Raw genomic sequence first — 23,477 nt, forward strand, 5'->3', positions numbered from 1 at the left:
GTCCTTGCAGATCAAAGGCTTGGAGTGGCTGGTGTCCCTGTACAACAACAACCTGAACGGCATCCTGGCTGACGAGATGGGCCTAGGGAAGACCATCCAGACTATCGCACTCATCACGTACCTCATGGAGCACAAACGCATCAACGGGCCCTTCCTCATCATCGTGCCTCTCTCGTGAGTACCCGGTGCCAGCAACACCCCGCACGCCGCTCACACACTCCTGTGTTCGTTTCCTAAGTTTGCCACAGTAGAATACCACAAACGAGGTGGCTTAAGGACAGAAATTTGTTTTCCTGGAGGCCAGAAGTCCAAGGTTAAGGTGTAGCAGGTTGCTTCCTCCTCAGGCCTCTCTTCCTGCTTGCAGGGATACGTGCTTACATGTGTCTCACTGTGTCTTCACGTGGTCCTTCCTCCGTGCGTGTCTATGTCCTCATCTCTTCTTCTTAGAAGGACATGGGTCAGGTTGGATGAGGGCGCATCCTAATGGCCTGCTTTAACTTCATTGCCTCTGTATTGGCCCTGTCTCCAGGTACAGTCGCATCCTGAGCTGCTGGGGCTCAGGACTGCTCCACCAGCCTCGGGGCTGTGCACAGCTGCACCCATCACAGCCTCTGCCTCTGGGTCCCGGATCAAGTGGGGGCATGACTGCGCATCCCCTCCACCCCTGGGGAGGCCTGGGGTCCCTCTCCCGGGATGTCCTTGGTGTCCTTTTCAAGTCCCACAACCAGCAAAGTCCATGCAGGGGAGTTGCAGGAGACAAGAACCTCCCACTAGAAAAGTAGGGTGAGGCCATTGAGGCTCCATTGAACAGTCTCTACTTCCTCACTGTGCAGTGCCCTGCTAGGGCCACCAGAGCCCTCGGGCACATCCCAGCGTGGCCCAGGTCCTTGGGCATGGTGGGATCTGGACACCCTGAGAGGCTCTCACTTGCCACTGCCTGGCTCCACCAGCCTTTTTCTCCTGCAAACAGAGTCCGCCCCCCTGCCCACCTCTCTCCACATCTCTCTACCCAGCTCAGCCCCTGCACCTAAAGGGGGACCTGCCTAGGGTTTTCCCAGAAAGCCCCAGGGCTGGCTCTTACTGGTCTAGTTCAAGTCACATGTCCAGCACGCAGACAGTCACCGGCCTGGGGGTTAATCTGATCTGATTGGCCAAACCTCAGCATAGCATTTGGTCTGGCCCTAGAGCGCAGCCCCTAACTCCAACCAGGCACTCACTGGGACCACTACAGCCACGAGTCAGCAGCGCACCCCCAACCCCTGGCAGGCTGGCGAGTGGCGTGCCCATGCCCCAACCCCATGGGAAAATGCCCTCCTGCCTATAAGACAGCTGTGCCCCATGGATCACACACCCATAGGGTGGGCCTGATGTCCTGACTGTTGCAGGGAGGACTGGAGGAAAGGTGAGGACCCCAGAACCCTCCCAGGTTTACCGTGGAACTGTTTCTTCTATCCCCTTGCTTCCCACATGGTGGGTAGAACAGACTGCTCTGTAGGAGCAGGGCTTCCTTGTGCACAGTGCTGCAGGCAGCTGCACCTCCCCTCGTGGTCAGACCCAGATTGCTACAGCGTTCCTGCTGCACCTGCCTGAGCTCTGTCCCCTGTCTGTGTCCGGAGGCTGTTCCTTCCGGCTCTGCCCACCTCCTGGCTCCCCTCTGCCCTTCTTCCCCTAGAGGCTGATGGGTGCGGTGGCAGTTCCCCTCTGCAGTTCCCGATTTTCCCTCCTTTCACTTACACACCTCTCAGATCACCATCTCTGTTGGAACGCTGCTGTCCGGGGTGCTGTTGTTTTGCAGCCTTGGTTCTTAGTTGTTAATTTTTTGCTTTAAAAAATTTTTTTAAACTTTTCATTTTGAAATGATCTCTTTCTTTTTTTATTTTTTTTTTATTTTTTGATGAGTCTCACACTGTTGACCGGCCTGGAGTGCAGTGGTGCCATCTTGGTTCACTGCAACCTCCGCCTCCTGGGTTCAAGCGATTCTCCTGCCTCAGCCTCCCGGGTAGATGGGCTTAGAGGCACGCGCCACCATGTCCAGCTAACTTTTTTGCATTTTTAGTAGAGACGGGGTTTCTCCATTTTGGCCAGGCTGGTCTTGAACTGCTGACCCCGTGATCTGCCCACCTCGGCCTCCCAAAGTGCTGGGATTACAGGAGTGAGCCACTGTGCCTGGCGACCTCATTCTTAGAAAACATTGTAGAGTTAGTGTAAAGAATTGCTATGCACCCTTCACCCATCTTCCCCATTCTTTCATAACCCCAAGACAATTATGAAAACCAGGAAAATAACATGGACGTAGGACTAATAGCAAACCAGAGGCTTTATTTACCAATCTTGTCAGTTTTTCCATAAGTGGCCTTGTTCTGGTTCAGGATCCCACACTGTCACGTCTGTGTGGCATGCCTGTGGCAGTTCCTCATTTCATCTTTGTCCTTGTCGAGCCTGACGCTGTTAAATCCTGGTCAGACCTTTGGTAGACTCTCCTTCAATTTGGGTTTGTCTGATGTGATCGCGTGGAGCGACGCCACGCCCTGCTTGATGTGCCTTAGCGGGGAAGGCATGAGATGTTGAGGCCTCGGTCTCTCGGGCAAGGTGCCTGCTGGGTTTCCCACTGTAAACCTAGGAGTTACACTTTCCATTAATAACTATCTCGTGGGAACATACTTCGACACTTGTGAATATCTCATTTCTCTTCCTACTTTCCCCAGTAATTTCAGCATGTCTTCTACTCCATTTCATGTTGCCATAAAGGAATACCTGAGGCTAGGTGATAAAGAAAAGAGGTTTAGCCGGGCGCGGTGGCTCACTCCTGTAATCCCAGCACTTTGGGAGGCCGAGGTAGGCGGATCACCTGAGATCAGGAGTTCAAGAACAGCCTGACCAACATGGTGAAACCCTGTCTCTACCAAAAATACAAAAAAAAATTAGCCAGGCATGGTGGCAAATGCCTGTAATCCCAGCTACTCAGGAGGCTGAGACAGGAGAATCACTTGAACCTGGGAGGCGGGAGTTGCAGTGAGCCAATATTGCGCCATTGCATTCCAGCCTGGGCAACAAGAATGAAATGCCTTCTCAAAAAAAAAAAAAAAGGTTTATTTGGCTCATGATTCTGCTGGCTGGAAGACTGGGCACCTGGTGAAGGCTTCAGGCGGATTCCACTCCTGGTGGAAGGCAAAGGGGAGCCAGTGTGTAGAGATCCCATGGGGAGGGAGGAGGCGAGGGAGGCGGGGATGCCGGGCTCCTTTTAACAATAGCTCCCACGAGAGTTCAGAGAGCAGGAACTCACTCATCCGCCATGCCCAGTACAGTACAGGCCGTTCACGAGGGTTCTGCCCCCATGACGCAGACGCCTACCACCAGGCCCCACCTCCGACATTGGAGATGAGACTTCAGCATGAGATTTGGAGGCGCCAGATACCCAAACTATAGCAGCAAACGTCGGATAAGCCTTGCCTGAAACAATAATTACATGAGAGTTGCCAAATACATGGTTACCTGTTTCTGTCCGCTCTTCTCTACAAATTAATTGGAATTCCACTGTCAGGAAGAGCTTTCCCTTCTCCCCCATGTGCTTGTTTGGGTAATTATTATATCAGTGTGGGATCACGCAAACAAATATTATTTATTTTGTTGCTTCAGTTTTTTTCAGATTTGGCCTGGGAGAACTCTCCCTGGAAGAATTGCGTCTTCTCTATGTATTCAGTCATTTGTTAATATGAGTATGGACCCACGGATATTTATTTTGTACTCCAGGCTATGCACCAGTGGCTGGGTTTTTCTTGTTTTGTGGCTCAAATCCATCCAGCTTTGGCCACTGGGGGTGCTTTCAGTTGGCTCTTCTGTCCTTTGACACGCCCCCAGCATCAGGTGAATTTTGAGGACTTTCTTGCTTTTCGGCACCAAGAGCAGGGTCATGTAGTCCATTTCCCGCCCACTCCCTTGAATCAGCCATTTCTCCAAGGATCCCTGGTTTCCCTTCTTACAGAATGGTTTTGGGAACCAAGGCCTGGGTCCTGGACGGGCCCATTGCTTCTGGGGTGTCATTGCTCCTGGGGCCCTCTCAGTGGTCAGTGCTAGGAGATTCGTGTCCGTGTGCTGATGCTATGTGCACGTATCGTCTGGAAGGCCTTCTCTGCCTCGGCATCTGTTTCTGTGTTAAGCTGAAAGTGAGTTCATACCACTGTCTGCAGCTCTGAGTGAGGACCGCAGATTCCTTTTCGCACTTCGCCCTGTGTGTGTGTGCCCATTCTCAGCTTCCGTGGACAACAGTTTCAGAGTAGTGAGCCTGTACCTCCGGGAAGCATCTTGAGCCACTAGAGTGCAGGCCTTGGGGCCAGTTCCTTGTGTCTTCCTCTAGAGTGCAGGCCTCCAGATTGCAGTCAAATTCCATTTCCAGGGTGATAGAGGTCACCTCCTTCCCCTACTTCAGTGAGGTTGTGAGGTGGGTGCTCCTGCAGTCTTTCCACACCACGCCCCACCTGGGCAAGTGTCCATGCTGTGGAACGCCAGCTCCTGCAGGCCAGAAGAGGGCCCGCGCGCTAGGGAATGTTTACAACGTATGGGCATCCGACTGTGCCGGCCCTCTCACTGGGAATTGCTGCCTCCTGCCATGAGCTGCTTGTCCTGCCTCCATTTGGACCTCTGTCTCCTGGACCTGTCCCCTCAGTCCCCTCCTGACCCTTGCTCCTGGCTCTTCTCCCTCCCAGTGCAGATGCTCCCCACACCTCCGGCTTCTCCCTTGGTGTGCTGACTGTCCCCATCACTCCAGGGAGGTTTCACTGTTCCTGAGTCAGCGGAAGCGCAGGGTCAGGCCTTACGGGCCAGGTCTGGTGGCTCCAAGATGCCATCAGGGACCCAGCCTCCCCCAGGTTTCTGCCCAGTCATTCTTGGGTGACTCCACCCCTCAGGCTCCTTACCTCGTGGTTGCAAGACGGCTGCACTGCCTCCCTCGCCTCATCCAGGTTCCAGGAGAATGGGCAGGGCAAAAGGCAGCGGAAGCGCAAGGCTGCTGAGCCCCCGCTCCCCACGCTTCTTCAGGAACTCTTCCCAGCCTTCACCACAGCCATGCGTCCTTCTGTCTATTGAATGTGCCGCCTGGTTGGCTGTGGCTTCCAGGGGGGCTGGAGATGGGTTCATGGTGGACACAGCACCTCCCTCGTGGAGCTGCTTGGGGGTAAACCAAGAGCAGTCCCTGGGACTCCAGCTTCGAGCCCTGTCTTTACGGACCACCCCATCTAGACTTTCTGAGTGGCTTCCCTCCCCCACTGAAAACTCCCTGCCCCAGTCTTCCTCCCAGAGCCCGCCCCCTTTGGGACTCAGCTTTATTACCGCCTTCACCCTCTCCTCAGTCTGTAGGCTGTCGGTCTCAGGTGACTCACCCCTCCCCACTGCATTCTGCCTGCCCCCACGTCCTCCCTCATTCCAGCCCTGGTCATCCCACAGGGGAGCAGCCACGAGTTGCCACTCCCTCCCATCGCTGTCCTCCCGCCTGCCACCTGAGCCAGGCCCCGCCTCGCCCCTCACCGTCCTCGTTCTCTCTCACAGTCAGGAACCTTCCGTGGCTGGAGGGTGGCAGAAAGACAGTTTGGTGTCTCCCGTATCCCCAGGTCTCCACAGCACTGTTGCTAGCCTGGCTCTGGGCATGAAGCCTGTGCTCTGAAGCTGCATTTTCCCGGCAGCAGGTCCAGGCTCCCCGAGCCCTGGCAGCATTGTCTCTGTCCCCCATCACATCTCTGTGTCCCTACTTCTCACTCTAAAGGGCCTTGCCCTCTTTTCCCATTGGCCTCCCTTGTGCCCTCTGAGGCAGAGCCCTTTACGTCCTCGCCAGTCTCTCTTCCTCCCTCCCTCCCTCAGCTGCCCTAAACACAGTTTCTCTGCCCACTCCGAGGGCTGTGGCCATGTTGGCCTCGCCCCTGGCAGCCAGTGGCTGTGGGTTTGCACAGTGAGCCATTGATGAGAGACCGGCACTTGACTCTCATTTCCTTCTCCCATCAGAACGCTGTCCAACTGGGCGTACGAGTTTGACAAGTGGGCTCCCTCCGTGGTGAAGGTGTCTTACAAGGTAGGTCACAGCCACTGAGGTTTCCTCTCTTGCTACGGAGGTGCAGGCGGTGGCGGCGGGACGTCCACACATACCTCTGGACAGTGAACCTGAGGAGAATGCTGGGTCTCCAGTCACATGGAGTCTCCAGGACAGCCATGGAACTCCAGTCACATGGGTCCGGGAGTTTGGACTGGGCAGGGACAGGGCAGATTAGCTCACTGGGGAGGAGGCAGGAGTGAGCATGGTGGCCAGCACTCAGAGGCCAGCTCAGGCACCTGAGATGGGGACCCAGGAAGAGGGGAGCCTGTCAGCCACCAGGAATGTGCAGATGGCAGTGCAGGCTGCGCGGTTCCCGCAGGCCCCGGCCGCCGCTGGCCCGCACTGCTTCCTCTTCCCCCTGCAGCGCGTGTTCTGCATGGCGAGGTCTGGGGACGGGCCAGCGGCCCTGCCAGCCCCTTTCCCCACTACCCCTGTGAGGACGAGCCCTCCCACCGTGTCACTGGGCAGCTGCAGGGGGTGCCTGTGCTCCTCCTGCCACCTGGCCACCTGGCTGCAAAAGCTGAGCTGTGTATCCTGCTTCCCTTGCAGGGATCCCCAGCAGCAAGACGGGCCTTTGTCCCCCAGCTCCGGAGTGGGAAGTTCAACGTCTTGCTGACAACATACGAGTACATCATCAAAGACAAGCACATCCTCGCCAAGGTAACGTGTCCCTGTGGGAAATGCCAGGCCACGGGCCGAGTGCTCACACGTAGGTCACGCTGCCCGTCTCCTCCAAAGCCCCTACAAGTATCTTCCCAGAGTCCCACCTGCATGTGCGTGAAGACAGCTGCCCTGTGTAGGGGAAAGGCCCAGATGGGGGTGACCTCGGGTTTACCTCCCTAAGTGTCTCCAGGCAGGCCCTGAGTCAGGCCCAGAAGCTGGGGCCGTCTACACAGCATGTGCTCTGCCTCCTCTCGGGCCTTCTGCCCAGAGAACCTCAGCACCAAGGCGTCTCCTGACCCGCCTACAGGGTCCCCATGGGGCCTTGGCCAGACCAGTCTTGTCCTCCTGTCTCTCATCGCCTCGGCCGTCCCTCCCTGGGGCCCTGGCTTCTCACCACAGGCCATGGGCTGAGATTCAGCGTGTGGGGGAGAGCTCGAGGGCCAAATACCATGACTGCCTGCTGGTCTTGGGCAGCTGGTTCGGGCTGTTCTGTGAGGGTCCTACTGGCCTGGAAGCCTCTTCTGGGACGAAACTGTGAAGGGAGTCCCAGCGTGGCCATCGGTGATGACTGAGCATACGGCCCAGATAGAAAACAGACATAGCCCGCTGCCTCCAAAAACTCATGTTCCTCATTTGAGGAGGGGTCGCAGGTAGAGATGTACCTGGTCTCACCCCTAAACATCCAGCTGAATGAGTGTTGAACAGTAGAGAGTTTTTTGCATTTTGGTTTTTTTTTTTTTTTGAGACCGAGTCTCGCTCTGTTGCCCATGCTGGAGTGCAGTGATGTGATCACGGTTCACTGCAGGCCTGACCTCCTGGCCTCAAGCGATCCTCCCACCTCACCCTCCTGAGTAGCTGAGACTACAGGTGTGCGCCAGCACTCCCAGCTAACTTTTTTAAATTTATTTTTTATGGAGATGGGGTCTTGCTGTACTGTCCAGGCTGGTCTCAAACTCCTGGCCTCAAGGAATCCTCTTACCTTGGCCTCACAAAGCACTGGGCAACTGTGTCTGGCCTAACAGTAGAGTTCTTGACCCAGGGATAGGGGTATGGAGGAGCTGTTTATGGGTTGCTCTGCCTCTCAGTGCATGGCTGGAGTGACAATACTGGAATACTGGGGCTGTGAACTGGGTGCTTTCTTTTCTTTTCTTTTTTTTTTTTGGAGACGGAGTCTCATGGCTGTCACCCAGGCAGGAGTGCAGTGGAGCGATCTCAGCTCACTGCAACAACCTCTGCCTCCTGGGTTCAAGTGATTCGCCTGCCTCAGCCTTCCGAGGACTGGGTGCTTTATCCCGGAGCCAACAAGGGAGGAAACTGAGGCCCAGGGAGCTGGGTATCCCCCGTGCAGGCTCTTACCTCAGGTCCGTGCTTCAGGTGCCTCATTTGTGGCTCACCCCTGCTGACTCCTTACAAAGCCAGGCCATTGGCAGGCGCAGGAACCAGGGTCTGAAACCCCGTGCTCCGCTGCCAGTGGCTCGGTTGATGTAATCACCCTGCAGTGGGAGTGCTCTTTGAGTGCAGCCACTGCGCCCCCTCCCGACCCGCATGGCCCTGTGTGTAGTGGCGCCGGCCCCTACCCCATGGGGCACACATGCTGCTCATTAGAAATGTACCCGTCACCAACCCAGTTCCCCTGAGACCCTCCACACCAGCAGGACAAATCCCCCAGTCAGCAAGATGTAACTTCTGCCGGAATGTGCTCGGCATTTTTCTGTGCTGTAGATTCATATGTGTGATTTTGCAGGGAAGCCAGATTACTTTTTTGCAGTTTGCTTTGTTCATCTGCCAGTAGTCATGGGGTCACGGGCCTGTCTCTGCCCAAGGCTTGCAAGAGGCTACGTTGTGTGGCTCCAGCTCGGTGAGTCAGCCCCGGGGCAGGACGTCAGGCCTGTGCTCTCCACCCAGCTGCGCTCTTCCACCTGGAGCCTTCCTGGCTCCTGGGCGCAGAGTGGGAGATTCTCCCCATGTGCCAGGCCACCTGCTGCCCCCTGCCCTGATTGCCCACTCCGGGGCCCGCAGATCCGTTGGAAGTACATGATTGTGGACGAAGGTCACCGCATGAAGAACCACCACTGCAAGCTGACGCAGGTGCTCAACACGCACTATGTGGCACCCCGCCGCCTGCTGCTGACGGGCACACCGCTGCAGAACAAGCTTCCCGAGCTCTGGGCGCTGCTCAACTTCCTGCTGCCCACCATCTTCAAGAGCTGCAGCACCTTCGAGCAGTGGTTTAACGCACCCTTCGCCATGACTGGGGAAAAGGTGGGTTTGCCCAGCTGTGCCCATGCTGACAGTTCCAGGTGCGGCTGGTTTTGCTGGTTGGAGCGTGTTGAGCACCAGCTACAGCTGGCTGGGCCCGTGCTGGGTGCCTGGTGAGAGTCTGCATCTGCATGGAGCAGGGGAGCCCTGGGACCCAAGGCTAGGGCAGCCACAAGGGCCCCGGGGGAGCAGGGCAGAGGTGATGGTGGTGAATCTCGGAATGCTTGGGGCGTCTCTGACCCTATGCTCCAGGTGCAGAGGGGATGGTGAGGAAGATGGCCCTGAGGCAGCTGTGGGACCACAAGCGTGTGGAGAGCACAGCTAGAGGCTTCAGCGTGCTGTAGGCCCCTTTAGGTGCCCTCAGAACTCACCCTCAGGGCAGTGGGAAGGAAACTTGGAAGAGTCCAGTTAACGGGGCCACATGGTCAGGTTCTGTCTTACGTTGTTTTCGAAAAGTGCAGTGGCCAGTGTGTCTCAGTGTCTGGGTGGCACCATCAGCCAGACTGTGGCATGGCAGCATCATCATTGATGAGTGGTCCCACACCAGCACTGATCCCTGAGCCTAGAGCTCCTTGCTGTTGGGGGTTGAAACTGTGGGACGGACTGTGTTTCCTGCTGAGGGGTTTAAGTAGCCAGATGCTGAAGTGTGGGCAGAGCTACAGAGGTTACCTCGAAGTGCCCTGCCCAGGACGGCTGGGCCCACCCCCTTCTTCCCACCTTAGACAGGTCCCGGGCAGCTGGGGCCTTCCTGGCCTCATGCGTGAGTTCCCTGCCCTCTCGGCTGCTGGTCAAGGCAGAGACTCTTCTGACGGAGAAATCGAGGCATTCCCCAAAGCCTCATGATAAAGGAGTCCCCAATTTTTAGACTCCCGGGACCCCCACACCAAGGGCCAGGATCTGATGCTATAGTTTCGTCACTTTCTGAGCCGAACAAAAGTTCTGCCAAAGGATTGCCAGGGAAGCAATAGAAGAAAAGTTCTGGCGTCGTCTCATTTTCCTTTAACTTTTTAAATTAAAACATTTTAAAAGTTAATTATTAGTAGAGGAGTAGGCGCCGTGGGAGGTCAGGGTTTCTTTCACCGGGTTCCACCCAGGCTGACTGAGAGTCCCTTGGGGCTCCCAGTGGCAGAGCCCTCCCTGAGAATCACCCGCTATAAGCCCCACGTGGTCAGCCTGGCCCCTGCAGCGCTCCTGGCGTGAGCTTGATGTGGGGTGGGTCTGTGGACACTCCAGTTTGTGTTACTCGTGGAGAAGTGGCATGCCCACTGCCGGGGGTCTTTCTGGTGAGGCACAGGGAGCAGGGTGCTGTGGGTACTACGGTTCCATGTGCCAGGAATTACATGGAACCAGATCCTCACAGTTTCCTCAGGAAGACGGTGCCCTGCCGGGCTCCCAGAAAGCATAAAGCAGGCTGAAAAGCCACGTGCTAAGGGCAAGATCACCCCAGGGGACCCCATCCACCCTGTCCCCACATCCGCACCTTCTAGTGAGACCTCTGTTGCCCTCCTTTGGAGATAACGCTTGCTTCTCCTGTCTTGGGGGGTTCCAGGTGGACCTGAATGAGGAGGAAACCATTCTCATCATCCGGCGTCTCCACAAAGTGCTGCGGCCCTTCTTGCTCCGACGACTCAAGAAGGAAGTCGAGGCCCAGTTGCCCGAAAAGGTGACAGAGTTTTGAGGGGAGCCCCCAGTGAAGCAGCCTCACGTGGGGGCTTTTTCCAGGGCTGGGCGTGCTCAGGGCCTCTCCCCACAGTCCCAGGCCTGCCCTGGTCAATCCATCTTGGGGGTGGCGATGACGCCACCGTGTCTGTAAAGCCCTATGCTGCTGTTCTGCCGTAGGGATTGAAAAGCACTCATAGGCTCACATAGCTCACAATAGGTTAGAGCACAAAATACCACTTCCTGTCAGGGGGCCAGGTGCCTGTGCGGGCTCTCCTGGCCACACCAGGAGGGGCCGTGGGCTTGGGGTTGCCCCCCAGCCCCGCATCATGGCTCTGGGTTTTCAAGGCCTGCTGCAACCACACCCCTGGGCCCAGTTTCCACAGCAAGACCCGTGGACTTGGGGTCCCTGGCCGCAGTTGCCCCTCTTGATCTTTGTTTCCTGGCTGGCTGTGGAGAGACCCCCAGAAGATGGCTGTGGGGCCCTTTCTGGCCCAGTATTCCCCTGGTATCTCTGCCTGGTGCTTCCTCTCGTTGCCCAGGTCTCCCCTCTTCTCCCCAGCTGTGAGGGTCTCCTCACCCACACCCCAATGTGCCCGGGTCAGAGCTCATATGACAGGGCCAAGGGGGTCAGAGCTGGGTTCGGATTGGGGGAGTCAGGCCTCAAGGCACCTTGGGCCCTCGTGAGCATTATGTGTCCCCTGCAGGTGGAGTACGTCATCAAGTGCGACATGTCTGCGCTGCAGCGAGTGCTCTACCGCCACATGCAGGCCAAGGGGGTGCTGCTGACTGACGGCTCCGAGAAGGACAAGAAGGTGGGCCCCGGAGTCCCCCAACTGCATTCCCCACTGGGTGTCCAAGGCAGGCAGCGTGGCAGGCGGAGCAGAGCATGCTCTGACCATCGGGTCATGGTCTGGTCATGATCCCCAGGGCATCTGTCCAGCCCTGGTTATGATGGCTGGTGGCTTGTGTCAGGACACACTGACTCAGGTGCCAGTGGCTTCTCCTTTGCCTATGAAACACTGACTCCTTCTGCAATTGGTAGCCTGGGCCCAGCACTAACCCCAGCAGGGTTAGAGTGTTCTAGAATGCCCCCCTTCCCTGTTATTAAGTGAAAGGAAGGGAGCGGGCTGTCTCCTTCAGGGGCTGCTCTGAAAATCCCAGGCCCCAGGCCCCACCTGCCTGGCTCTCCTCACCAGGAGTGAAATTATCCTCCCAGGAAATGCACCAGACCCCTTGATTCTGCCCCCAAGGCCTTGACCTCGGCCTGGCTTCCCCTAGGCGTTGTGTCTGTGCCCCTCCTCTCCTGAGCTGAGCAGCAGTGTGTTCCCTAGTCCTTTCCCAGCCCAGAGCACGCCCCCCCGCCCCACCTCCTTCCTCATCCTGGAGCCCAGGGAGCCCTGAGTCATGGCTCACCCGGCTGAGACCCTCTAGGGACCCCCACAGTAACAGTGCCCAGAACAAAGCTGGCATCACAAAGCATCGGGGACTCTGCCTCAGCCCTTTGCCAGTCTTGTTTCTGTCCCGTCCTGCTGGCCCTGTCCCTGCCATCTGCCCTCTGCTGTGCCAGGCAGTCATGTGTTTCCCAGGGCTTGTTGGGGGCCTCCAGGCCTCCAGCCTGCCATCTCCTCACTCCCAATTGCTGTGCCAAAAGCCACTCTTCCCCACTAGAGCGTCCCCACGGCCCTTCTCCCAACACCCACCCATCCACCAAGCCCACCCCACCCCAGGAGGGCAAGACCCCATTTGGGACCCTCTCATCTGCCTTCCAGGGCAAAGGCGGCACCAAGACCCTGATGAACACCATCATGCAGCTGCGGAAGATCTGCAACCACCCCTACATGTTCCAGCACATCGAGGTGAGCCCACTGCGGCCGGGACAGCTCAGGGCCTGCTGTCCGCTGAGCTCCTAGGCAGAGCTGGCTTGCTTCTCCTCGACAGCTCTTTAAAAATAGACTCGAATAGTTTCATTAGGTAATGCCTGTACATCTGTTTCTTGTTTGGTCTTCACTTCACCAGTGCTTATGGGAAGAATCCCAGCAGTTAGGGTGCAACCTGCGATAGGAATATAGGGCCCTGAAAGCTTGCCCTCAGAGAACAGGAGCGTTTGGAGACTTCTCTGGGGACGTGTCCCCCCACAGTGGGGTCCTGCTGCGTCTCTTTGGCTCACTGGCTTTTCTCACGTTGCGGGGCATCGAGAGTCACCACCCTCTTCAGTGAAGTGTGGGGGAGTCAGAACCCTTTTGGGTCATGGTGGCTTTGAGAATCTGGGTTCTTAGAAGCATGCATATGTTTGTGTTTCTTGGTGTAAAGTGTCGGGGTCGTTGGAGACCCCCTGCTGCCCCGAGAGTCCCTGGGGCTGTCTCAGCACCCTGAGCATGGCTGTGGACCCATGACGTCCTCGTGCACTCGGGGTGTGAAGAGTGCTGTATTGGGACGTCCTTTCCTTCGTTGGAGGAGTGTGAGGGAAAGGATGTCAGTGGACTAAGAAAGATGGTTTTGGCATCTGTGTCTGGTCTCAGAGCCGCCGTGGGCCCATGCCAAGCACACAGTGTGGGGGCTTTGTCCTCTGAGCACCAGAGGTGTGTGCGGACCGCAGCGGGGCTCAGTGGCCTGCTCCTGCCTGTCACTGACCTTTCTCTCCTTGCCTTGCAGGAGTCCTTTTCCGAGCACTTGGGGTTCACTGGCGGCATTGTCCAAGGGTGAGAAGCTTCCCAACTGGATGGGGTGGGCAAGTGGTCCACCCAGAGGTTTTCTGTCGTTTTGTTGGCTTTATTGCTGCTGTTTTATGTTGTCCAATTTCAAAGGCAGAAAATTAGAAAATACAGAAGAATCCAAAGCAAAGAATACAAATCTTTTTTTTTTTTTTTTGAGGTGGAGTTTTGCTCTTGTTGCCTAGGCTGGAGTGCAGTGACACAATCTCAGCTCACTGCAACCTCCGCCTCCTGGGTTCAAACGATTCTCCTGCCTCAGCCTCCTGAGTAGCTGGGATTACCGGCACCTGCCACCACCCAGCTAATTTTTTGTATTTTTAGTAGAGACGGGGTTTCACCATGTTGACCAGGCTGATCTTGAACTCCTGACCTCAAGTGATCCACCCGCCTTGGCCTCCCAAAGTGCTGGAATCACAGGTGTGAGCCACCGCGCCCGGCCCCATTATACAAATCTTTAGTGCTTGGAGAGCTGACCACTATTAACCCCAAGAGACAGGATTCCTGAGGCAGACCTGGCTTACAGATCCCACTCTGCTGCCTCCAAGCTCTGTGACTCTGGACAGCTTTCTTAATCTCTCTGAGCCTAAACTCTGCTCACTAGTATAGAGGCACTCTTTACATCCTGTGGGTGTTTTCTATGGCACCCTTTGTAAGGGGCAGCCCAGACTCCTTTAAGCCCCTAATGGATATGAATGCTGTGTCTAGATTTTCACCATTGCAAAGAACCTTGCTAAAAGCATTCTTCCAACTAAAGCCTCCATTCAATTCCCCTGGGGTAGTAAGCCATTTGCAAGAAGAGAGGTGCCTAATGAAAACATCACAAAGTCTTTTTGATGTGTTTTTTTATACTGAGTTGTAGAACAGGGTCCTATACACCTGGCTTCAAGGCCTGGAGGCCTGGCTTAGACATGTGGTCAGCCATATCACGTCGTGCCCCTGCCAGCCTCAGTGTCCACATCTACAACACTTGGGGTTTGGCTGGAGAGAACATGAGAAGCTGAGGTGGTCCTTCCTTCTGGGTCTAGCAGAGCATGGGTGTCTCCAGTGTGGCATTTGCTCCTGGGGCTTCTTTATCGGGCAAGGGGACAAGGTCTGGCTTCCCGGAGCATCCCTGTTCCAGCCCCGTGTTGTCCCGGCCGTGTGACTCACAGCTCCTCTCACTCTCGTGAATGTCTGGGTTTGACGAGAAATACATGTGCCACCCTGGTGATACACCTCCCAGCGAGGGTGGCCGGGCTTATTTCAGTTGGGGGAAATAACTTTGCCGAAGCTTTGGGTGGGTGACATCTGCTTAGAACGCATGTCTGTGCCCTTGAACCCGGCGCCTGGCCTGGAGGCGGGTGATGCACCTCCTGCCTTACCTGCCTGCAGGGTTCCAGGTTTAACATCCCGCGCCTTCTCTCCTGCCTCCTCCACGCTCCAGGCTGGACCTATACCGAGCCTCGGGTAAATTTGAGCTTCTCGATAGAATTCTTCCCAAACTCCGAGCAACCAACCACAAAGTGCTGCTGTTCTGCCAGATGACCTCCCTCATGACCATCATGGAAGATTACTTTGCATATCGCGGCTTTAAATACCTCAGGCTTGATGGTGAGTATGAGCCAGTGAGGTGTTTGTTACAGGGTTTTGTCGTTGCGGCTGCCACAGAAGCTTCTCACTGGCATTCCCTCCCGTGAGGCAGGGTGAGGCCCAGGCACTCTGGGTCCAGTGGCCAGAGTGGGCCTAACCACAGGCTGAGCATCTTGGGCACTCGGCACTGGGACAGGCCCTGGATTGGACGTCGGGTGTCCTGACTCCTGGTCTGACAGTCTTTCCACGGCATGCTGGGCGCACTGGGGAAGGGGTGCCCTGTGCACTTTTAGCTGGAAGTGACAGAATTCCATACCATATGGACACAGGGAAGAAAGCACCAGTAGGCTTACATAGCTCTAACCCCAGGAGGTTAAACCGGCTTCAGGCACAGCTGAATCTAGGCATGTAGGTGATATTGGAGAGACTTTTCTCCAGCTCTTTGCCCTGGCTTCTTCCATCTTGGCTTCCTTTCCACCTTCTCAGTGTCCCCAACAAAGGCAGGTCCCAGGCTGGCTCTCATTTAGCTGCTGTGGGCCACATGCGCATCCCTGGGCCACTCATAGCAGCCCAGTGACTGCCACCTTGCCACAGGTCAGGCCTGGACCTGGAATCAGACTGTGTGGCGAGCACAGAGGGAGGGAAGCGAGCACTGCCAGGCAGGAGCAGCAGCTGCCGTAGAGAGGCTCTCAGCCCGACCCCCTGCCCTGTGGTCCCTGATGGGAAAGGTCACCACCTGTGTTTCTGTGCCCGCCTGCCCCAGCACATGGGAGCTCAGGGAGGAGAGGCTGTGAGACGCCGACAGGGCACGTGAGACGTGTCTGTCAGTCCCAGTGGGTCAGGGAGCCCTGGAGTGAGTTCTTCGTGGGAGTTACTAGAACGGGGCTTACGAGAAACACGAGCACGAGCTGCTGGGACAGACATGGCTCAGCCAGTTCGTTGTTCCCTACACGACCTCCCAGAGTCTTTGTTGAAGCTCCCGTGCAAGGTCTGTCTTACGGCAGGACACCCCAGACCTCCGTACCCCTTTTCCCGTTGATCACTTGGACCTGTGTTTCCTGGGCCAACCTGTCCAGGTGCCACCCAGAGTATGCCCTGTGCGTCCCTCCAACACTCAGGTCCTCCCCGGGGTTCTATCCAGGACCACTCTACAGACACGAGTCTGTTGCAGGGGTCTCCCCGGCTTGCCTTCTTCCTTGGTGGCTTCCCACTACTTTCAGGCTGAAAACCAAAACCCTTCAGGGTCCTCATGGCCGGGCCACCCCCACCCCTTCCTCTCCTACGGTGTCTCCAGTGGCTTCTCCGTCCTCGAGAGGGCCAAGGCTCCCTGAGGGCCATCCTGTCTGTGTCGTGTCCCTGACTCCCCCAGGAGAGAGCCCGGTTCCCACCCATCCCAGTGCCCTTCTGCCTACTCCATAAGGACAAGGACTTTGGTCAGTTGAACTACAGATGTGTCCTCTGCATGTGATGTGGTCATGGCCACAGGGCCAGAGAACCCATTGAGAGTAGAGAAAGGGCAGGAGCTCAGTGAAGTCTCCTGAGACTGCATCTCCCATGGATGGGCTGGCATCTGGGAGCCGGGTAGCCCCTCACCTCAGCCCCTCCTCCGAGCTGGGGTACCAGGGGCACATCTGGAGCCTGAGAGAGGGTGGGACGGCAGGCGGATGGCCAGGCTACTATGGGCTTCTGCACCGTGCCTGGGCATGTGTAGGCTGGTGGCAGGAAATGGCCAGTTTTTATTTCTTTTTCTTTTTTTTTTTTTGAGACGGAGTTTCACTCTTGTTGCCCAGGCTGGAGTGTAGTGGCATGATCTCAGCTCACTGCAACCTCCACCTCCTGGGTTTGAGCGATTCTCCTGCCTCATCCTCCTTGGTATCTGGGATTACAGGCACCGGCCACTATGCCCAGCTAATTTTCTTGTGTTTTTAGTAGAGATGGGGTTTCACCATGTTGGCCAGGCTGGTCTCGAACTCCTGACCTCAGGCAATCCACCCACCTCAGCCTCCCAAAGTGTTGGGATTACAGGCGTGAGCCACCGCGCCTGGCCTGCCAGTTTTTATTTCATCACCAAAATGACTTCAGTGTTCAGGGGCACTTCCGTCCAAACTCCCAGCAGCCCAGGGAGTGTTGACATTGCCTTAATGCCCACAACGCTGAGGGCATCCTGGGTTGTCACCCAGGAGACCTGCTCTGGCTCCTTGACTTGGGTTTTCTGGGGCATGGGGACACTGATCCTGCCAGAAAGGACACGAACCCCCTTTATAAGGTCCCCATGCTCTTACCGTAGAAGATTCTCTTTGTGAACCACAAAACTTTTTGAGACAGGGCTGAAGGCAGGTGCACCCACAGTCATTGTCCACCCACCCCCAGGTCCCTTGTGTTGCGAGCGGCAGTGTTGCCAGCATTGGCCGCTGTGTCTCCTGCTCCCCATGGAATGGCACGGGGTAGAGTAGGGGAGAGTCCAGGGCTGTGGTGGTGGTGGCTGTGCTCACGCTGTGGCCTAGCTGTGGGCTGTGGGTGCCGGACTCTGTGCTCCAGGCCCGCCTCCTCTAGTTCTCCCAGTGGGGCCTGTTTTCATCTCTGGGATGTGTGGAGAGACGTTTTGTGGTGAAACACTGGAAATCCGGTTACTCGCCAGTGGCCCACAGGCCTGTGTGGAGAGTGCAGAGCCGGGGATCTGGGGATGCTGGCAGGTGCTGATCCTGCTCTCAGAAGCAGGTGTTCCCCGGTGTCCCCACTCTACCCCTGAGGTCACCCCGCTGACCCTGTTCTCTTCTGTGCCCGTCAGGAACCACGAAGGCGGAGGACCGGGGCATGCTGCTGAAAACCTTCAACGAGCCCGGCTCCGAGTACTTCATCTTCCTGCTCAGCACCCGGGCTGGGGGGCTCGGCCTGAACCTCCAGTCGGCAGACACTGTGATCATTTTCGACAGCGACTGGAATCCTCACCAGGTAAAAGCGGGCTGGGCCCCAGGTCGAGGAGAAGGAAGGAGGTGCCTGCAAAACCTCGAGGAGACACCAGCCCTGGCTTGAGGGTCCTCCAGCCTCCTCCACATTGTCCCGGACCCCAGGAGCCAGGAGGAGCTGCACCCATACCTCCATAGGTCATCAGGGAGAAAAGAGGCGGGGTCCTCCTGTTTCCCAAAATACAAACAGCTTTTCCCTCTGATTGGGAAAGCAGTGTATAAGCCATCTGTCGGTTTGGTTTTTCTTAAATCTTGGAATGGCACCAATGAGGAGGTGGAAAGTACCCTGATCAATCTGTGCCATCACTGTGGGGTGGCCCCTGCAGTGTGCCCTGTGAGCGCACACACTGGGGCGCTTGTTCAGACACAATTGGGGGTGAACTCCATGCCACTTCGTTTACTTCCTCCTCTTGTTCCATAACCATGTACCCCTCACGGGCCTCGGCATCAGTGGATACCAGGTCATGCTGTTACATAGCTACAAGAATTTGAAAATGCGTTAAACTTTTCTCTGTGTTTCATTATAAGACTAATAAGTTCTTGTTGTTTTTAACATGTAAACACCAGTGACAGTCAGGAGTCCCTTTTCCCTTCCTTTCCAACCCTGCTCTGTTCTGAGCCTCTGCCAGCCCGTCTGCCTTCGCACACGTGTGTACTGAGATTAACACAGATGCGGTGTGGCCTAGCATGTGCCTCTTCCACCGAGCAGTGGGTGTCAGCCGCCGAGTGCACATCGGAAGCTACCCAGCCATCTAATCGGCCACCAGGCGTCCTGGCAGATGGCCACCCCTGGACATCTGCTCTCAAACTCTGGTTGGCAGGCATCCGGCTTTTCTGTTGATCAGCCTGGTCACCAGCCCAGCAGGGTCCCTCTTTCTCTCAGAGTGCTTGTGCGAACACCCTAGGTCTGCTCAGCCGTCAGACGTGGGATCGCTCCACCCCAGGCACTGTCCTCTTCATGTTCTGGTTGCTTCTGCCGAAGTGGTTTCGCTCCTACCGCTGGGGTGTGAACGTGCCCTGCCCTTCCCTGCAGCGTGAGGGCACCAGCGTTCTCAGTATGTAAATTGTCGCCCATCTGATGGGTGAATGCCGTGGTGGTCACTGGTGGCCCCTCTTACGATCAGGCTGGGGTGTAGCTTCTGCCCAGACCCTGGTGACCAGCCAGTTTCTTAGGAGGTGGTCAGGTTGTATGTCCCCGTTGGCAGGCCGGCAGCAGGCGGAAGCTGCACATCAGGGCTAGGGGCGCGTTGGGGAGGGCTGGCCCTGCCAGGAAGTGTGCTGACAGGGCAGGAGGGCTGAGCGGCAGACACAAGGCACTCCTGGTCCCCACCAGCTGTGGCCTCTGCCACCCCCTGGGTGCCAGTCTTAAGTTTCCGAGCATCACTGGTACTCAGCCTGGTCCTGCAGCTCCTGGGCCCAGAGACAGGATTTCGTGTTAGCCTCCTCGTACTGTGCTGGGGTGATGATAAAACTAACAACCCAGGCTGGGCGCGGTGGCTCACACCCATAATCCCAACATTTTGGGAGGCCAAGGTGGGTGGATCAGCTGAGGTCAGGAGTTCGAGACCAGCCTGGCCAACATTGGTGAAACCCTGTCTCTACTAAAAATAAAAAAATTAGTCAGGCATGGTGGTGCATGCCTGTAGCCCTAGCTACTCAGGAAGCTGAGGCAGAAAAATCTCTTGAACTTCGGGAGGCAGAGGTTGCAGTGAGCTGAGATCGCACCACTGCACTCCAGCCTGGGCGACAGAGTGAGGCTTTGTCTCAAAAAAAAAAAAAAAGAAAAAAAAGCCCAGCCACGGCACCTGCATCGTTGGGAGCTGACTGCACCAGTCACTGGGCCACACTCCTGGTGCTTATTCACTCATTCAAGGCACGCAGTAGCCACGGGATGGGCCCCATGTCAGCTGAGGGAGTTTTGAGGCTCACAGAGGTGAGACCTGGTTCCAGTTCTGTGTGCATTGTGAGAGTGGCAGGGCCTACAGCCAAACCAAGCACTGCCACAACGGGGCCGAGCTTCGGCCCCATGCTGTAAATGGTGCTCGACTGTGCAAGTCCACGCTGTGGGGAGCTGTGCCGCTGCCATGGGAGCTGCTTGAAAATATAATCCCCTGGGGGTTGGTGCTTTCTTCCTGAATATCTGTGGGGTCCCAGTAAGGTAGAAGGTGGCACTTCTGGAGGAACGTGATGAGAGCCCCCTTCCCCCCAGGGACACATGGCGGCCCGGGCTCCACCAGCTCTGTTTTCCTGCGGCGGCAGGTCAGGCTGGGCAGAATTGTCAGGCCGAGAGTGGCATGCACACCACACCTCTCCAGCTAGTGTCAGAGGCCACCTTCCCTTTTATGACCTCCTGGGCTCCTTTGGGACTGACTGGCACCTCTTCCCCCAGGACCTGCAAGCGCAGGACCGAGCCCACCGGATCGGGCAGCAGAACGAGGTGCGTGTGCTCCGCCTCTGCACCGTCAACAGCGTGGAGGAGAAGATCCTAGCTGCGGCCAAGTACAAGCTCAACGTGGACCAGAAGGTGATCCAGGCCGGCATGTTCGACCAGAAGTCCTCCAGCCACGAGCGGCGAGCCTTCCTGCAGGCCATCCTGGAGCACGAGGAGCAGGACGAGGTGAGCCCAGCGCCGGCCCCGACCCCTCCCCAGCGTGAATGGTGGACGCATGAGCGGCTTTCATTTTTGTTTTTTTACCTTTTTTGCACTCTTATTTTTTTTGCATCCCTTTGGAGTAAAGGGAGTGTGGGCTGAACGGAAAGAGGATGAGTACTTGCTTTTTCTTTGAAGTGGTTTTTTTTTTCTAAACTGCTGGTGAAAGACGCCGGATTGACAGCCCTGGAGACTGAAGTCCTCTATTTATCCACAGAGCAGACACTGCAGCACGGGCAGCGGCAGTGCCAGCTTCGCCCACACTGCCCCTCCGCCAGCGGGCGTCAACCCCGACTTGGAGGAGCCACCTCTAAAGGTGAGAGGGGTAGTTCAGTCTCCATGCCCATTCAATCCTCGGCTTCTCGGCTGAGACGGCCAGCAAGGGCCCTGGTCCCACGGAGCGTGCGTGTGCGTGTGCGTGTGTGTGCCTTTCGCTGCCGTGTGGGTCCCCATCCACCGCAGCCGTGCCGGGACCACCAGCTCATTCCCACGGACGCCGCCGCTCACCTCTGAGCTCGGCCGCCGCCCACCCCGGCCCCTCCGCAGCGGCACTGACAGTTTGCAATCTTATAGGAGGAAGACGAGGTGCCTGACGACGAGACCGTCAACCAGATGATCGCCCGGCATGAGGAGGAGTTTGATCTGTTCATGGTAAGCGCTGCAGGCTGGATGGGGCAGTTCAGGCATCCCACTCTGCCGCCACCAGGAGCAAAGCAGACGTCCTAGTGCCCACGGTGGTGTCCCTAGCAGGTCAGAGAGCCAGGGACAGCTCACAGTGCAGCCCACTCCCGCCTCCAGACTGACCCGTCTTCCACCCCCAGTCTCCTGAGCATGGCATCGGAGGGCGAGATGCACACCCAGCCATTCTGCGTGTGACCCGAGACCTGCCCCACCAGCTCTGTTTTCTAACGGGCTCTCCAGGGCTTCGTGCACTCCCTTTCAGAGGGAGTTTGCCCCATCCAAGGCCAAGGGACTGACCAGGCCTTCAGTCGCAGAGCCCCCTTGCCCCTGGGTGGGAAACAGGAAATAAGCCACCCAAGCAGGGGGCCCCTTGGCCCGCAGGCCTCATGCCTCCACCAACGCTGGGCCACGCAGCTGCTGCCCCCCTGCTGGGGTCTGCAGCCCTCTTGTGCAACCTTCCATCTTTTTGAGTCCTCTGCCTCCCGAGGCAGAGCCCCTAGTCAGGGTCTGATGTAGCCAGGCCAGGTCAGCCACCGAAAAATCGAGAGCTACTGTTTAACTCTCGCAGCAGCGTGGGGCCCCATGGGCAAAGAAAGGCCCTTCTGAACCCTTGGTGTTCTGGCTCTAGCGTGCCCCTGGTGCCCGCATGCTGATGCCTCTCCCTTTGCCTCCCCGCCCGCCAGCGCATGGACCTGGACCGCAGGCGCGAGGAGGCCCGCAACCCCAAGCGAAAGCCGCGCCTCATGGAGGAGGACGAGCTCCCCTCATGGATCATCAAGGACGATGCGGAGGTGGAGCGGCTGACCTGTGAGGAGGAGGAGGAGAAGATGTTCGGCCGTGGCTCCCGCCACCGCAAGGAGGTGGACTACAGCGACTCACTGACGGAGAAGCAGTGGCTCAAGGTACATGCCGGAGAGGCCCGGCAGCCGCCTCAGGCCGGCGCCAGGCAGGGCTGGGGAGACAGAGGGCCCGCCGCCAGGACTCAGGCCTGGGTCCAAAACGCTTCCCTTGGGCCACTCCTGGCCAGGCTCTGCAGGCAGCCAAGAGCCTTCCGATGTGGGCCAGGGACGGTCAGGTCCTTCTGGCTCTGCCTTGGAATGCGAGAAGGACCCACAGTTCCTGAGCAGCTCAAAACCTGCTGCTGGTTATGGTTGGTCTTTCAAGTACAAGGGTTTACCTCTTCCCGAGGTTAAAAATCATGTTGCTGATCTCAGTGGACTGCTGGCTTTCCCAGCACCTGCCAGGAGGGAGGCACAAGGGTAAATCATGGACTATTGAGGCGCCCTGCAAAGCATTGCAGGCAGCCTCACTTTGGGCAAGTCCCCCCCATGAGCTGGGGAGACTCAGTCATGGGGAGGGAGGAGAGGGCAAGCCCCCAAGGGCCTCTGAACCTGGCAGGTGCTGCACGGGACTGGCAGCTGCTTGTGGAGCTGACGTGAAGGGCCCGTTCTCAGCAGATGGCACCTGGCCCTGCAACAGCAGCTGGAGATGTCTGAGTCAATCGTGCGGTGCTCCTGGGGCTTCACCCGACCCAACTTTCCCAGCCCAAGGCACACTGTGACAGATGCCTGGCACTGACGTCCTCACTGGGGTTACGGTGACAGATCAGACCCCTTCCCAGCTCAGGGGCTCTGAGTTATAGAGATGATGATTCAGAATCCATCCCTGAAGTTGTGTCATAAAAATGTCCTGAAGCAATAATTCCGAGAAGGCAGATGGCAGCTTTTGGCTATGCCGTGCAAAGTGCCACACCCAGGAAAGAGCCATGTGGCCTAGCCCATGTTGCCAAACAGCCCCGGTCCCCTCCTGGGACCTCAGCAGCCCAGACTCGTGAGCTTGCGTGCCAAGCTGTGCACCAGAGGGCGCTGTTGAAACACACCAGGAGCCCAGGTGACAGGCCATCCTGTTCCCCAGCCAGCCTCCCAAGCAGAGCGCTCCAGGATCCAGAAGAGAAACCCTGAAAAGACAGAGTGTGAGCCCTGCCACAGACCTGTGTGACAGCAGAGCTGTTTGGCTGCTGTATGAGTGTCACCGGCCCTGCATTTTTTTCTTTTTTAATAGAGACAAAGTCTTGCTGTGTTACCCAGGCTGGCCTCCAGTTCCTGGGGGGCTCAAGTGATCCTCACACCTCAGCCTCCTGAGTAGCTGGGACTACAGGTACACACCAACACGCCTGGCTAATTTTAAATTTTTTGTAAAGTGGGGGTCTCACTGTGTCACTCAGGCTGGTCTCAAAC

General features: G+C 57.0%; 1 protein-coding gene across 18 annotated transcripts in view; it reads left to right on the plus strand.

Annotated features, from left to right (window-relative positions):
• The window catches only part of SMARCA4 (SWI/SNF related, matrix associated, actin dependent regulator of chromatin, subfamily a, member 4), a 100,922-nt gene that overhangs the window by 50,951 nt on the left and 26,494 nt on the right, over positions 1-23,477 (plus strand). For 8 of the 18 annotated variants that reach the window (XM_054463906.2, XM_063657815.1, XM_054463910.2 and 5 more), the window contains exons 16-29: positions 11-174; positions 5,992-6,058; positions 6,629-6,739; positions 8,762-9,004; positions 10,551-10,664; positions 11,368-11,475; positions 12,433-12,519; positions 13,316-13,362; positions 14,798-14,964; positions 17,732-17,895; positions 20,299-20,526; positions 20,777-20,875; positions 21,133-21,210; positions 21,924-22,142. In XM_054463906.2, coding sequence (XP_054319881.2) covers positions 11-174; positions 5,992-6,058; positions 6,629-6,739; positions 8,762-9,004; positions 10,551-10,664; positions 11,368-11,475; positions 12,433-12,519; positions 13,316-13,362; positions 14,798-14,964; positions 17,732-17,895; positions 20,299-20,526; positions 20,777-20,875; positions 21,133-21,210; positions 21,924-22,142 — 1,896 coding nt within the window. The remainder of the gene's footprint in view (positions 1-10; positions 175-5,991; positions 6,059-6,628; positions 6,740-8,761; positions 9,005-10,550; positions 10,665-11,367; positions 11,476-12,432; positions 12,520-13,315; positions 13,363-14,797; positions 14,965-17,731; positions 17,896-20,298; positions 20,527-20,776; positions 20,876-21,132; positions 21,211-21,923; positions 22,143-23,477) is intronic. The other 10 variants (XM_063657818.1, XM_054463915.2, XM_063657821.1 and 7 more) reach the window with 3 other exon arrangements.

This window comes from Pongo pygmaeus, chromosome 20 (assembly GCF_028885625.2).
Source record: "Pongo pygmaeus isolate AG05252 chromosome 20, NHGRI_mPonPyg2-v2.0_pri, whole genome shotgun sequence".
NCBI classification, from domain to species: domain Eukaryota; kingdom Metazoa; phylum Chordata; class Mammalia; order Primates; family Hominidae; genus Pongo; species Pongo pygmaeus.